General features: G+C 41.3%; 1 protein-coding gene across 3 annotated transcripts in view; it reads left to right on the forward strand.

Annotated features, from left to right (window-relative positions):
- The window catches only part of PDE7B (phosphodiesterase 7B), a 177,516-nt gene extending 163,427 nt beyond the window's left edge, over positions 1–14,089 (forward strand). For all 3 annotated transcript variants that reach the window (XM_084284884.1, XM_084284883.1, XM_084284882.1), the window contains 5 exons: positions 78–169; positions 1,193–1,337; positions 3,327–3,423; positions 6,522–6,602; positions 8,991–14,089. In XM_084284884.1, the coding sequence (XP_084141010.1) occupies positions 78–169; positions 1,193–1,337; positions 3,327–3,423; positions 6,522–6,602; positions 8,991–9,208 (633 nt within the window). In that variant the 3' untranslated portion in view covers positions 9,209–14,089. The remainder of the gene's footprint in view (positions 1–77; positions 170–1,192; positions 1,338–3,326; positions 3,424–6,521; positions 6,603–8,990) is intronic.
- The last annotated feature ends 1,513 nt before the right edge of the window (positions 14,090–15,602 follow it).

The following is a 15,602-nucleotide window of genomic DNA, read 5'->3' on the forward strand; positions in this document are numbered from 1 at the left end:
TCAAGTGATATGGCAAATGTGTATGTGTGCCATGTGCACTTACCTAATCCTTTATGTATTCCTTTTATTCATCCCAGAATGTTTCAGTGCTAGAAAATCATCACTGGAGATCTACGATAGGCATGCTTCGAGAATCACGGCTCCTCGCCCACCTGCCCAAGGAGGTGACGTAAGTGTCAGCTAGAGGAAAGAAATCATCACTGAAAAATTAATCCTTGGTTTCCTTCGCTCTTCTCAAAAGGACACAGGCAGAGAAGTCAGACTTCAGAGTAGGCTAAACATCCTGCTCTCTCTTGGTGCCAGTATGAAATCACGAGACTAAGTTAAACTGCAGAAGTATTTTCTAAGAATTTGCCTCTTCTGCAGCATGAGGATGGACAGGGTCAGTGGAAACATTGGGCATCCCAGCCAGAGCAGACCTTTTCAGATCCATTGTCATTTTTCTTTTACACAGCACCAACCAGACATGGAAAGATTTAATGACTAAAAAGCATGTGGTAGAAAAATCAAGGAGTTGGTTAAGTAGCTTAGAGGTTGCTAAGGAATCCCAGATATTGCAGAGGAGGTGTGGGGTTCCGTTTTCACCTTCTCTGGGTGAAGTGAGGGGGAAAAAAAAAAGCAACTTCATCACCTAGGCCAAGGTGATGCTCGTTTTCTACCTGCTGGTATTGTTCAGTGCTTTTCCCACCGAGGAAAGGAGATGGAGCCAATGAACAGCCTGCAATACTAGGGTTTAATCACAGGTGACCTTGCCAAGAATGTAAACAAGTTGCCTGGAAGCAATAAGCTCCGTATTCCTCCAGAAATCCCTCACATCAGACTGACAACTTCTGTTCAGGCCTACTATAGAGTTGCAGTATTCAGCACTCCGCTCCGAGCAGCTGAAGTAAAACATGACCGTTTTTCTAGATGCCCCATCCTGTTTATTTTTCCTTTCCTAGAGCTTTTTGGAAGCTGTCAGAACCACCTATACAAACTTTTTTTTTTCCATGTTATCCTTTCCTTCTGAAGCCCTTTAGGCAGCTAGAGCAGTTTTACCCTACCCACCCCATAAGAGAATGACCACGCAGACGAGATCAGATCCATGAAGAACGAGGAAACTTTGTGCTAGCTATGGCCCATAGCAGGTTGCTTTGCACTGTTAGTGTTCAGTGGTATCATGACTAAAGGGGCTTGTTTTCCTTAATTGCAGACAGGACATCGAGCAGCAGCTCGGCTCCCTGATCTTGGCAACAGACATCAACAGACAGAACGAGTTCTTGATCCGCCTGAAATCTCACCTTGACAATCAGGATTTGAGACTGGAGGATGCACAAGACAGACATTTTATGCTTCAGGTAACTTTTAAAATGATTTTTTTCCACTATTGTTTTCTTACTCATTTTTCAACTCATGCTATTTCCCAGTACACGTTAGAATAACATAGGGATAGTGTTTCTGAAAAACAGCACTGCCTTACCTAGTGTCATAATCACTTTGCTTCTGCCACCTGGCATGTCAGACAAGCATAAGGTGCCTCTCATGTTTCCTTATGTGAGCTCCTTGAGTTAAAAAGCTGGCAATGCAACAGACGGAGGAGAGTGCCATATGCTGAGAAATGATGATAAGCCACTAATTTATTTCCAGAACACTACATTTCTTCCCAGGTAATGCCTCGATTTTATTCTCCCTATGACAAGTGTCACTTCAGTGGTGTTATTTCCTAGTGATGGGCAGGAGAGCAGCACCCTTCTTGGTGCTCTTCCAAGGCAGGCTGACACCAGGTGCCCAAGCCCTGGTCCTGCGACTGATGTTCAGAAAGTGCTGCTGCAGAGGCAGCTGTTGCCATGGCAGCAGGGGCTTCGCCATTGAATTGTAGCTAATGAAGAAACCATGTTTTATTTAAAAATCAAATGGATTCTCCCAGCTAAGCTGCAGTCATTAACAGGCCCTTCAGAGTAAACCTCTACCTATTAAAGCATTATTGGGATTAAAGTAGCTGTATATACATGCTTCTGGGGAGAACTGACATCAATTTGCCTCTTAAGTGCACAAAGGAGTTAAAGTGAGCGTTGTCATTTACAAAACAAACATCTACACGTTATCACTTTGTTGAGGTTACGGGAAAGGTGACAGCTGCAGGGAAAGAAGTGCTGATCTGTTAATTCTTCCCCCTCCAGAAGCGTGGGAAATGTAGCAATCTGCTCGTCTGTCCTCCAAGAAACACGGCCTTCTGTCAGATTCCTGCACGGCCTGTGCAGGGCAGGACGATGGGTTTATCATATTTCTGGACAGATTAGGCAAGAAAGTTGTGCAAATGCCAGAGGCACAGGGATTACAGATCTCAACTATGGCAAAAAAAATTCCTTGTGCACTTTCTTGAAGACAGATAAAAACTCGGACAGAGACATAGTGAGATTTACTTGTTTGGTGGATTATTTGTGAAAGAAAAAAAAAAATCAAGAATTCTAGACTGGTCAGGATAGGTTAAGAATGGTTGGAATGCTCTTTTAAGTACACAGTAACATTAAGGCTAATCAATTTAATCCAGAAAGAAAAGTTACTTTGGAGACTTCTCTCCTCCAGTTCACAGGTCTGAATTTATACAGGAAATATTTCTTATGTTTTCCTCTCCAGGTGCCAGAATGAATTCTGTCCTCTGTCAAACTAACTGACTGTGTTCAGTCTATCTAGGAAGAAGTGAGGTACACAACATCTTGTTCCAAGGCAGTAATGGATGGACCATTACATAGCTCGCTTTATGAAGCAGTTACATGATTTTAAAATTCTTCTGCCCTCCTGTACTCATTCCCCTACAAAGCACTTAATAGCCCTGGTTAACTAAGTGAAACCAAGCCAGAGGCGGTGCACAGGGCCCTGTGCTTTGTAAGGAAAAGCACGTGGACATTAAAATGAAGTGTAGCTGAAGCGAGATGCAAGGTCACTCACTGAGACCACAGAGGAACAACGCCCAAACAGCCTTACACCAGCTTGGCTCTTCCTTCCCTCATCATCACTCACGGATGCTGAGCCAGGCAATCGGCAGGAGCCAACCTGAAGCTTTTGTTGGCTTACTCCTTTCAAGGGATATCCAAAAGACTTTGCCATCTTGGAATTTGGCCCTCCTCTTGTTCTCACTACAGTAAAGCAGAGGGCTGAATGAAAGGTTTGTTTGCAGCTTAAGTAAATGCTCTTTCCTCAAAAGGCAGCTTTGGGTGAGGCTCAGTATCCCAAAGGTGATCTTAACCCTTCCCACCATCACTGGTGAGGCCTGAGAGTTTCACGACTGTTGGAAGCCCTGCTAGATAATTTCTTGTCTCACCTCTGCTTTTCCCCTTTGCTTTCAGATTGCGCTCAAGTGTGCTGACATCTGCAACCCGTGCCGGCTGTGGGACCTGAGCAAACAGTGGAGCGAGCGAGTCTGCGAGGAGTTCTACCGGCAAGGTCAGCCCCTTCCCCGCCTGCTCTCAGGCACGGTGTGCAGCAGGACAGAGGGCTGACCCTGGCAGGGAGCATTCAGCCCTTTGCCTTGAAATCTTCCTCAAGGACAAGCAGTTGCACGGACACACTGCCTCATCTGGAAAGGAAGGCGGAGCAGAGGAGCAGTGAGGATTTACGTGACCCAGCTGCTCTTCTAGCAGGAGGGAGGCAGAGCTGTGCCGTGCCTCAGCTCTTGAATTTTGCTGAAGAGCCCACGGCTTGGTTCCTCGCTGAGAACCCTACAGCCGTCGTTAGCTCTTGTGAGCTGAAACTGCGCCAGCATCATACCGCTAGCGACTGCATTTTATCTCACTTTTCAGACTCTCACAACTCCTACAAGAGGCTCAGCCTCCGTGTTTCCCAGATATGACACACTCTTCTGCATAGAAACACAGAGAAAGAGTTCAAATTCAGTTCCCAGCACAGTAAGCTTCCCTAACATGTTTCAAATGGCCAAAGTAGGCAAGCCAACGCTCTGCTAGAACCTATTGCAAATGCTTTCAGACCCCTGCGGAGAACTCAGTCATGCAGGGCCTTTTTTAAACACAGTAATTGCACCATTTGGCTCTATCTGCAAAGGCAAGGTCATGCTGTGCTACAACACGGACAGGGTGCAGCAGAGTTTAATCACTGCTAAATTCTTTGTTTGCAGCATCCTGAGAGCCTAAGGCAAGTGGTACAAACACTGGAAGAGCACACAATGAAGTACTCAATTCACTTAAAACTCTGCAGTACTGAGTTAAGCCACATTTGGGCTGGTACCTAGTACAGTTAGTCCGGAACATTAACGAACAAGGACAAATAGTTCAACAAGTTAATTTTTAGCCAGCATCAGTTCAAGCTGGTGAAACGTCTTTGATGCTTTTGAAGCAACATAAGCAACTTGCAAGATGCAGGTTTATTTAGTCAGATGTATAGCCAAGGCATAATCAATATCTAACATGAGGACAGGGTCCCAGTTGTCTGAAATCTCACCATTGGGGAGTACTGAGGGACAATGCTGTGAAAGACAGCAATCTCAGCTCTTACAAACTTAAGCTTTTTCCCTAAGACTCAAGATGCATTAGTAAAACTTTTATAACATACCTCTGAAAGGGGACATGAGCATACAAGACCAGCTAGAGCTGTAACAAGGGGGAAAAGGGCAATTATGTGGGAGAACCTACAGAAGCAATGGTTTGACTGTCACTGGTGGCTGTGTAATCTTGGTGATACAAAAAAAAAAAAAAAAAAAAAAAACAATAAATATTGTATTTAGATACCATTACCACTTAAAAACATATTCTTGTAGACCTCGTTACCCCCTTACACACAATGCTGAGGCACAGAGGTATTTTTTTGTCACTAAGGTTGGTATTTGGAAACCATAGCTCATGGTCAGAATTTTAACTGTAGATGAGGCAGATAATTAATGCATTGATTAATCTTCCTGCTGTATACAGAAGTTTGAATTTTTTTTTGTATGAAATGTTTCTAATGCCATTTAAATAGACTTAAACCCTGATTTTCCAATCATCTGGTGCATCTACACATGTCAGTAAATAAAATATACACCTCAGTTAGATTTGTAGGGATCAGCTGTTCCCTGAACAATTCCTAATGCAAACCTTTCATAGAAAAATAGCTTAAACTGATCCTAATAAATTCAAGGATCTCTGTACAGCAAAAAGCTTAAAAGTGGATCATTTGAATGGGCATTTCAAAAGTCAGTTAGGAACAGAGGGAACATAATGCAACTTGATTTGTTTATATAAAGCTGGAATTGGCAAGGAACAAGATTCAAGAAAATGGCTCATGTTTAAACGATATTCATGCTCAGTTTCTCTAGAGGTTGTAACATTGGTTGAAAGGTTTTCCCCAGCGTGAGAGTTCTCAGCAACCAATTCATGCAGTTACTTTTCTAGCAACTTGGAACACACACAAAAAAAAAAAAAAAAAAAAAAAAAAAAAAAGGACCATCCTTTAAGTAAGTTCTTACCATGCTAAGAAAAATCTTGTCTTTCTCAATTAAATGGCTTGTCAAAGACAAGATGTTGGTACAGTTTGAGCCATACATGCAAACCATTTGGAACCCAGTATACTTACATCACTGGAGTTCTCTTTTATCTGTCAAAGATTTCTTGAAGTGGGTAGAAGGGAAGAAGAGAACAAACAAGCTGCACATTTGGAAACATAAACTCACTTTGTCTCAGTGTTGATGAATAGTTCCTTTTGATTGTTTGTGAAGCTCAAAACATTTCCCTGGTATTTCCTAAGTATCTAGTTAAAACTGAAAATACGCCCCTCACTTACATTTAAGAAGCTATTTCATGCTGCAGGGAGGAGAAGGGGAAAGCTTAAAAATGCACATAGTGTGTACTGGGCTATAGAGGCCAACCAGCACTAAACCATTTAAGTCAAAAATCAGAGGGGACAATTAAAAAAAGCTTTTAAACAAAATCAGTGGATTTGAAGCAAAATGTTTATTTTGAGGTTGAATGTAATGTTTTGTCTGATTTATGGGAATGTTTCTTCTAAACAGCACTCACAACATCCTTATTATTAAATATATTAGTAAATAAAAAGGACAAGCAGCACAGCTTAGCTTATAGGTAGCAGGTCTCATCACTACCATACTGTGGCTAGGAAAGAGTCTGTACTTCCAGGCTCCATTGAGCTGGCCTTTAACAGCAATTTTCACAAGCACACAAGAGCAACTCACACAACCATACTAACCAAGATGAGGATTTTTTTTCTAGAATATGTTTTCTGAAGTTTTCTAGTAGGAAGTGAGAGGGGCTATTTTTAAAATGAAGGTCCTCAGAACACTTAAGTGTTCACATTTAAAGTTCTTTCAAAACTCACCTTTCCTTAGAGATATTTTTCTTTCTATGCTTGCTTAGTTTCTCTGATGCTTAAAAAAAAAGTCCAAAAAATGAAAGTACTTAGACATCTAACATGGTTTTCATTGGTGCAAGACTACAACTGATTAAATCCACATAGTTGCAGTCACCATACAAGTCTGATGTAGGTATGGAGAACAGACATAAGTGGCAGCAAATTATTTTCTTTTTACATTGTAGGTGACCTGGAACAAAAATTTGAACTGGAAATAAGTCCTCTTTGTAATCAGCAGAAGGATACAATACCAAGCATACAAATAGGTAAGTTTTAGCTTCATCCTGTTCTCTTCATGTTTATCACAGTATGGCACAAGCTCAAACAGAAACTGAAACACGATATGCAATAAAATCCATCTGTGACATAAACCCAGTGAATCAACAGCCAAGGTCAACTTTGTGAATCCTGAACACTTGATCTAGGATTGACTTCATGAGATGACACATGACCTTACCTCGAGGATGATCAGCCAGGTGCAAGCTTATTTCAACGGAGCAGTTTTGTTATTTGCGATGATGAGAGAAAGCATCCCCACAACAGTCGAGCATACTGAGAAGCATTCCAGTTTAAAGTGGTGTCACCATAATTTTTCTGTCCAGTTTCCCACAGATTCTTCATGAACACTCCATATCACAATGCTCCTGCAGTAGCAGGTTGCTGCAGAATCGGGAGCAGGAGGTGAAAAGATGACTGATTCATTAAGAGCCTTCAGACCATATTCATTGTTCCCCTAGTAGCAGTTCTCTGGAGATTTAGGGGCAAGAAGTCAGGACACAAGTTTCTCCATCTTCCCATCTTTTTTCAACACTTTAACTTGTCCTCCACAAACCCTGTAGAGCACTGAGCAATTTTCACTTCTTCCCTCTTGTTGCACCTTGACATCCCCACAGCCTCCCTGTGCAGGACAGCAGATTGATCTCAAGCAGGGAGCATGACCCCAGGGCAGTGTTTGCAGAAAACTCTCAGCAGCCCAGTGGTTAGCTTGCAGTTGGTGTTCCCATAAATGTATCTGCAGTTTCACACCATATGCACAGGATGCTAAGTAGACAGCTGTGTAGCTATGCAATACTACCTGTCTCACAGCTGCTAAGGTGTCTCACAAGTGCTGCTAAGGTGTTCATCTTCCTTTCCCCCTGCCAGAAAAAAAACATGAGGCAGAAACAATTATTTAAAATAAATTGTCTGATAATAGACAATACTGGTGGGCTTTTTCTCTCACATAATTGCTTGGGCAAAGCTGATTCACTTTACTAGAGAGATCAGGTTCAGCTTAACTGATGTAAAAACTTTACTGCAGCTAGGTTCAAACACCCAATAAAACTTAAACAGGGCTCATCCACATAAATAATTCATTTAGGAGCAGCAAAAAAAAAAATAATATATGTATATATACAGCAAAGTTAGCCACAGCTTACAGTTTAGAGCCACCTCAGGTCACAGCTACCCACCCTGAGCTTCCCCCAGTCCCACCTGCACTGCTCACTCCCCATGAAGCTGCACAGTTTCTCTTCCATTCATGCTGGCAACTCGGCTAACAGTCCTGACATGGATGTCAATGTTCTTTAACTAGAAGAACCCGGCAGACCTCAGACACCAACCACAGGGTTTGCAGCAAGCCCCAGATAGCAATTTCATTTTGTGTCAGGCCTGTCCAGCCATTTCACAATTATAAACCCAACCATATAAAGGTTACAGCAGCCTACAGACACGTAAGACATGATGTGCAAATAAACCTACTACATTTTCTCTGTACCCATACAACAAGAAAACAGCTGTTTTTAAAACATTTGTTTTTTTTCTGAGCTCCTTTTTGTTGGAATCAAACTGCAGTTTAAATCTTAAAAGCGTTTGCATTTGTTTTCTTCTATCAAAGAGATTTTGTAACAACTCACTTAAATACAAGCCACCCCTGCATAGAGTAGGTGTTGTCGGCTGTACTCGTACAAAAGCCATCCCAAAGTTAAAGCCATTCCCCTGTGGGTCAGAATAGACAAACCTTTCTGACGCAGAGAAGCTGTGGCATAGTCTTCCCATGTGACAGTAAAGGTCAGCGCACAAATTTCAAGCACTGTCCTTGTCTGCACTCTGCAGTACAAAAGGCATCTATGACATACAGCGTAGCATACAGAAGCCCTCAAGTTAATACACGCCCGGAAAGCTCTGGAATGGGAAGCAGAATAGCCACAGCAGCACTCACTGCTTTTGTAGTGATGACCTCAGGTACATGATGGTGCCCAGACACCACTACAGCCCATTCTCAGCTCTCTCAACCTAAATAAAAAAGAAACCTGTCCAAACCAACCATTCAATAAAAAGAATCATTACATAGGAAAAAAGAGGTCATTCTAATATGTATGGAAAAAAATCACAACCATCACATGTGATTGTACGTAGGTTACTTTCTAATTTGAAATCTCAGAGTAGGATTGTCTCTGACTTTATTTACACATACAGATAGATCCAGACCTTCATTATAAGTGTTGGTCAGAAGTTGCCAGTTTCAAGAGAAGCTGACAACTGCTGGAGGGTTTATTGTTACTTCTCTTCAAGGTTTTTGCTACTTGTATTGCTGTATTCTCTTGAGGCACTCTCTGGGGAAATGCCCTCAGGGAATGAATTTGTTCCTCACCTGCTGTACTTTCTTTCCCCAGGGTTCATGACGTACATTGTAGAGCCACTCTTTGAGAGGTGGGCCCAGTTTACAGGAGATACCCCCTTATCTGAAAATATGCTAAACCATCTCAGGAGGAACAAGGCCAAGTGGAGGAGTTTGCTCCATAAGCAACACAGCAGTAGTAGGAGCAATGACCACTCAGGTCAAGTGACTGGCAGCCAGGAACAGACTTTAAATGAAGAAGAGACTCCTTAGTGGCAGCTTTGCACTTTTCCTTATAGCACTGCTATCTCTGTCTTGATCACAGCAGCAAGCAAAACCCCGGGGAGCTAAGAGCCTGTTGTCAAGACCATGGAAAGGGAAGAAACAGCAAAGCAGAAGCTGTAAGGGTCCTCATGAACAAACCCACGGTTCTGCTGGGTTCCTTTCTGGATCTCCTTCATCTTCCTCTCCCCCTCTTCGTTCTGCGCATGCCTGATGCCATTCGTCACTTCTGATCACGAACTGCCTGAATGCGGAGTCCCAGCCAGCAGTACTGAAGCCGGGCCAGTTACTGCTGCCATGAAGCAGGGAAGATTACTGAGAAAACAGAGGAGATAGTGGCACTCTTGGTTATGTATTCATTTACCATGAGTCATACTGTGACATATGTATATAGGCCCAGAGCACCATACACTTTCCAGTCTGGCAGCTGGGCTGCACATTAAACCACCAGCATCTTCAGAACCCAGAGGACACTGGTTGAGTGAGACAGCGCTCACAGAGGGCAGAGAGAATCTGGTTATTTTAGTAATTAAAATAAAAACCTTTTTAACTTTTGTATTCTGTGCACTAAACAGATCTATAAACCTTGGACTGAAGTTACTCTCCATATACACAACTCCAGTGTAACAAGGCTCATTTTGGTAATCATTTTTATGCCACTTTGGATAAAAGACAGGCATCTTCTCATTGCAAGGAACAGTATTCCCTCGCAAATGAAAGGGAAGGTGTTGTACAGTCTAAACCTTTAAAACATGAACAGATCTATCTTTTGAGTACTGTTTCAAGTAACATGTTTATATTCATACGTGTACATTTTCTGTAAATACGAAGCGCTACTGATTCCCATGCCAAAATACTGGAGTACTGTGGGATTGCTACCTGTAAAAACATTGGCACTGTGAACAGAATACTGTTAGTTTTAATACAAGAGAAAGCATTTGTAAATATGGTATAGAGTTTATTAATATACACCATTGTTTGTGGATAAAAGCCTTAACTTTTAGCATCCTTCATTTTCTGATAGCTGCCAAAACCATACGATTATGATTCTGAACTGCCTTTCCACTATCAAAGGTGTATCAAAGGTCATTAAGGAATGAAGTCTGGGAGGATAACTTCTTGAAAACTTCAAACACATTCCATATGGGTCCGTGCTGTTAATTCATGGCACCTTGCACATTCAGTCTAGGCAAATGCTTCACAGAGCCTGAAGTTTAAGTTCAAAAAACAAACAAACAGAAAGGTAAAAGCCAAAACCCCACAGCAACACCACATAATATGACAATTCAACACAACTAACATTTATTCTAGAGTGTGAATTTCTATTAAATAGCATAGTGATCTACAAAGCACGACATTCTAGTAATTCTGGAGTCCGATTGTTTTCTCGAGTGATGTTGTAGTGTAGCTGATATTCTCCCCCACATTCCCTACTTAGATAGCTGGCATCTAAATGCATTTATATTTTTTTTTAATTTATAAAATAAAACAAAAAATCTTCAACAGACTGCTAGATCTGTCTCACTCACTGAAGGAAATAAAATACTTTCCAGGCAATCTGTTAAGAAAAATCCTTTTACCTACCGTAATAGCTGAGGAATTCTATGAACCCTATGTTCTCTTTGTTTTTGAAAGATACATGGCCTTATCTATGTCATAACCTCAGATCAGATATTCTTCTGTAAAGCTTTCCTTAAGCTTCAATCGTTTCAATGAGATTGCATTCTTGGACACTACTGTATTGCACCAAAGTGATTGCCCTCTCCCCTGCCCCCAGAAAAAACTAATTGTATTCAGTCAAAGTGCAATGTTGTTGTAAGCCCCCAGTACATCAAATCAGTATAACTCTTTTACAAAATATCTGTCCATATAATCATGTTTGGACACGATTACTTTGGACAGGCCAACAAAGAAAGCACTTAAATAGGCACTAGAAGGTGTTTGAGAAGATAATGCTCACTTAAAGAAGTGCAAGGGAGATGTAGAATTTTTTTTCCATTGCAGGGAACATTGACTTTGTTAGACAAAAATTTTGTGCACATAAGGTGACTAATATGTTTAAAGGAAAACAAAAAGCATAAGGTTTAGTAAGGGATGATTTAGCCTACTAATTAATTGGACATGTATCTTCAGAGAAAGGGACTGAAATCCAGTGAAATAGGAAGGTGAAATCACTAACTATGAGAAAACAAAGCATCTTGGGAGAGATGCTTTTCTTCTCCTCTACCATTTTATAAGCTGTAAGTGGTAGAAAACATTCTCCTTCCTCCCTCTTCTAAATGGGACTCACATATTAGAAGTACGATAACCATCAAAGAGAGGGAGTTGTTGTAGAATAAAATTATTTCTAACTATAGGACATAAACGCCTTTTTAACCACCTGATGGTGGGGGTGGGAGTATCACCGCTTTATGGCTTTTTAGATATATCTTTCCTTCTGACAGATTTAGGACAATTATTAGGACATTATACAAGCAGTATAATGTGCTGCCTACAAGCACTTAAGTACCTACAAAAGAATATCATTTCCCTTGTTTTGCCTTTTTACTAAGAAATTGAAGCCATTTTCCATCTAGTTCAAAGAATTTTTAAAAATGTTCTGAGGTTTAGTTAAATAAACCTGGCATCTAGCAGCATAAAAAGCTCTTGACAGACACATTGTTGTGCTGTTCCTGAGGAGCTTCCAAAAAATAGGTCCAACAGGAGAGCTTAGTGCACATCAAGATCTGCTATAGCTACAGTACAACCAAGACCTTTTCTGTAATTAGAGCCTATGGGGCCTATTACGAGACTGCTCTCACCAAGTTAAAGCTTCCTAATAAACTTTGAAAAGCTGCTCTTAAAATGAACAGGGTTTTTTGTTGTTGTCGTTGGTTTGGTTGGTTGGGGGGTTGGGGGTTTGTTGGCTTCAGTTTTTGTGGGGTTTTTTGGTTTTTCTTTTGTTTGTTTGGGGGTGAGGGTTTGGGTACACCAAGCATACTTGCTAGATTTCAATCACCTTGTCTAATGAAACAACATTTGAAATAGGTTCAGGGTGCCTCCAGAAATGCTTCTGTAGTTGTAAGCCAAACCCATTACACAAGACTGGGTCTGGACCAATTTGCCTCAGGTGCTCTAAACAGAAGTGAGCTGAAAAATTAGGCTCTGGCAGCAGATGTCTGGCAATGAGATTCATTGGGGTCTGTAAGGCAAAATGCTATTGTTTGATTTCCCACAGACGACGGCAAATCAGACCTGATATGGCCAATTCAACAGCACCAGTGCTCAGTATATGCTGTTGTGATACATGCTTGGTATTCCCTGGTTTGGAGGATATTTCGGTGCTGGGATTTCTCCCCAGAATATCAACAGAATGCTGGATGAACTGAGTGGAAAAATTTATATGCAGATATATCAAGTATATGGATGTTTGTGCTGTCAGCCCTATTAGCCATTTTACCGAAAGGCCATGTAAATTATTTCTCTTTCTTACTGGGACAGTGCAGCTAAAAGGTTCTGCAGTTTTAAAATAGTTAGGCTTTTCATATATGTAATGAAGGAAGCAGAGAATCAGTAAAAACAAGAGCTTAACACACTAACTAAGCCACACAAATACAATTCACTTGATTAAAACTCGGTTTCTTTAAATGCGGAGTTTGTTTCATCAGAGACAAATTCTGTGTAAATAATTATTTTATTTTTCTTTTAAAAAAGAGTGGTGATAAGTGAATTTTTTAGCATGGTTAAAATAATGCATACGTATGCACTTTCATTAAGTAAAGGTTTGACCAGCCTTTGCATTTCTAAGGGTCAACATTCTGGCCACCAACCAAAACAGGGAAAAAAAAAAGGAGTATGAAAAATGTGTGCTTTTGAAAAACACAGACAGAGGAATAGGTGCCATTAAGTAGAGTCTATGGAGGATCTGCAGTTCTGTCTAACCTAGTATTGAACACATTGATATTTTTTGTATGAAGTATCGGTTTTTGTGGGGAAAAAAAAAAAAAGCAAAGTCACAGTATGATCAGTGAGAAGGCTGCTACCACAGTAAATGTAATAAACCAGTTTTCAAACTGCATAGTTATCTCACCAGCTTTTCTAAGCTCTGATTGAACTATTAGAAGTTTGCAGCAAAACAGACAGAATGCATGTGAGCCCTTCCGAATTGACTCTCTTGAAAAGGAGAAACACTCAAGTAGTCACTTTTTTATTTTCAGGTATCAGTCAGGATAACATACATAATTTATAGCCTTACATTCTAAGTTACTCAGCTAAGCTGTCCATAAGGTTCTCCCATTCCCCTCCTGATGCCACCACCCCCAGCTCATGGTCTACAGAGCTAATACTTAAATTTGAATTAAGATCCTGCAAATCCAAAAAAAAAAAAAAGACATGCCAAAACCCAAATAAAATAATAATAAAATAATAATATTAAAAAACACACACACGGCAAGCTTCATGCCATGAATATCATGAATATGTATCCAAAATACCTTGATTGGTGCAAACTATTATTGTATTATTTGTTTCTATAATCCATCCAATATTTTAGGTACATAAACTTTAAGTGCAGAGCATAAGTTTGACTTGGATGTAAAATATATTCTGCTTATCTTTGAATTCAAGATTGTATATGTCATGTTTATTGTAAAGCATTTTATATATACATATTCACATATCTTGTACAACTCTACGGGCCAAACACTGGTCCCACCAACTTCACTGGGACCAAGAATCAGCCCCCATATGTGCGTATATATGCCATATGCATCATTCTGAAAGGAAGCACTAGATTGTGTGAAAATGCTGTGACTGCTATGCAGTGATGCCAAGAGACTTAACTGTACCTTTTTTAACATACTGCTGTAAGTATTCATCATGTCAAAGAATGACAACTAATAAATAAATAAACAAAAAAGAAAGTGTCCAAAGTTCTTTGGTATAACCAGTTGATTAGAAAGCATGTCCTTAATTTGCTGAAGACACTGGATTGTCAAGACAGCAAAACTTCTGTTGCCATCCTCCCACTGCCTCGCCTTCCTACCAACAGAGAAATCATGTCTGTTGCACTGTTTCTGAAATGAACTTCTGTCTAAATTCACCCTTAGCTTTGCTCTAGGGATGGAGTGCAAATGGATTTACCACTAAAGAAAGTATTTCTGTATCTTTCTCTTAAATGTACAGTGGAAGGATTTTCAAACCTCAGGAAAACATTTCCCTGTTTAAGTATTTAAATAACAGGGAGTTGTCTTTTACTATTGTTTCGGTCAGCATGGATTCACCAAGGGGAAATCATTCCTGACCAACCTCATAAGCTTCTATAATGAAATCACCAGCCTGATGAACAAGGGGGTAGCCGTGAATACTGTCTTCCTGGACTTCAGTAAGTTTGGACTTTCCCCTGTAGGATCCTCATAGAGAAGCTGCTGATGTATGGGCTGGATGAGCAAACAGGGAGGTGGATCCAAAACTCTGAACAGCCAGGCTCAGAGCATAGTAGTCAGTGGTGCAAAGTCTAGTTGGAGGCCAGAAACGAGTACCCCAGTGATCAATATGGGCTCTAGTCCTGTTTAACATCTCCATTAATGATCTGGACAATGTAAGAGTGCACCCTCAGCATATTCACACAAACGACCCAAAGTCAGACATGGGAGACTGACAAGAGGGCTGTGCAACCATCCACCGGGACTTTGACAGTCTGAAGAGGTGGGCTGACAAGAATCTCATGAAGTTCAACAGGGAGACGCACAGAGTCCTGAACCTGGGGAGGAACAAACCCAGCACCAGAACATGCTGAGGGCAACCCAATTCTGCAGTAAAGGAGCTGGGAGTCCTGGGAGTCACCAGGTTGCATGAGTCAACAGCGGGCCCTTGCTGCCAGTATTCTTGGCTGCGTTAGGCAAAGTATAGGCAGCAGGTCAAGAGAAGTGATCCTTCCCCTCTACTTAGCATTGGTGAGGCCACACCTAGCATACTGTCTCATTCTGGGCCACCCAATACAAAAGAGACGTGGACATACTGGGAAGAGTCCCCCAGAGGGCTACTAAGATACCAAGGGACTTCAGCATCTCTCCTATGTTGAGTGTCAGGAAGAATTGGATCTGTTTAGTCTGGAAAAGAGGAGGCTCAGGGGAAGAATCTTATTAGTGTGTATAAATACCTGAAGGGAGGGAGCAATGAAGACAGAGCCAGGCTCTTTTCAGTGACGCCCAGTGCCAGGAGAAGACGCTGTGGGTACAAACTGAAACACAGGAGGTTCCATATGAACACCAGGCAGCACGTCTTCACCTTGCGGGTGATGGACCACTGGCACAGGTTGCCCAGAAATGTTGTGGAGTCTCCCTCCTTGGAGATCTTCAGAAGCTGCCTGGACAGTACTGGGCACCCTGTTCTGGGTGTCTCTGCT

Source organism: Netta rufina, assembly GCF_964035555.1.
Source record: "Netta rufina genome assembly, chromosome: 3".
NCBI lineage: Eukaryota > Metazoa > Chordata > Aves > Anseriformes > Anatidae > Netta > Netta rufina.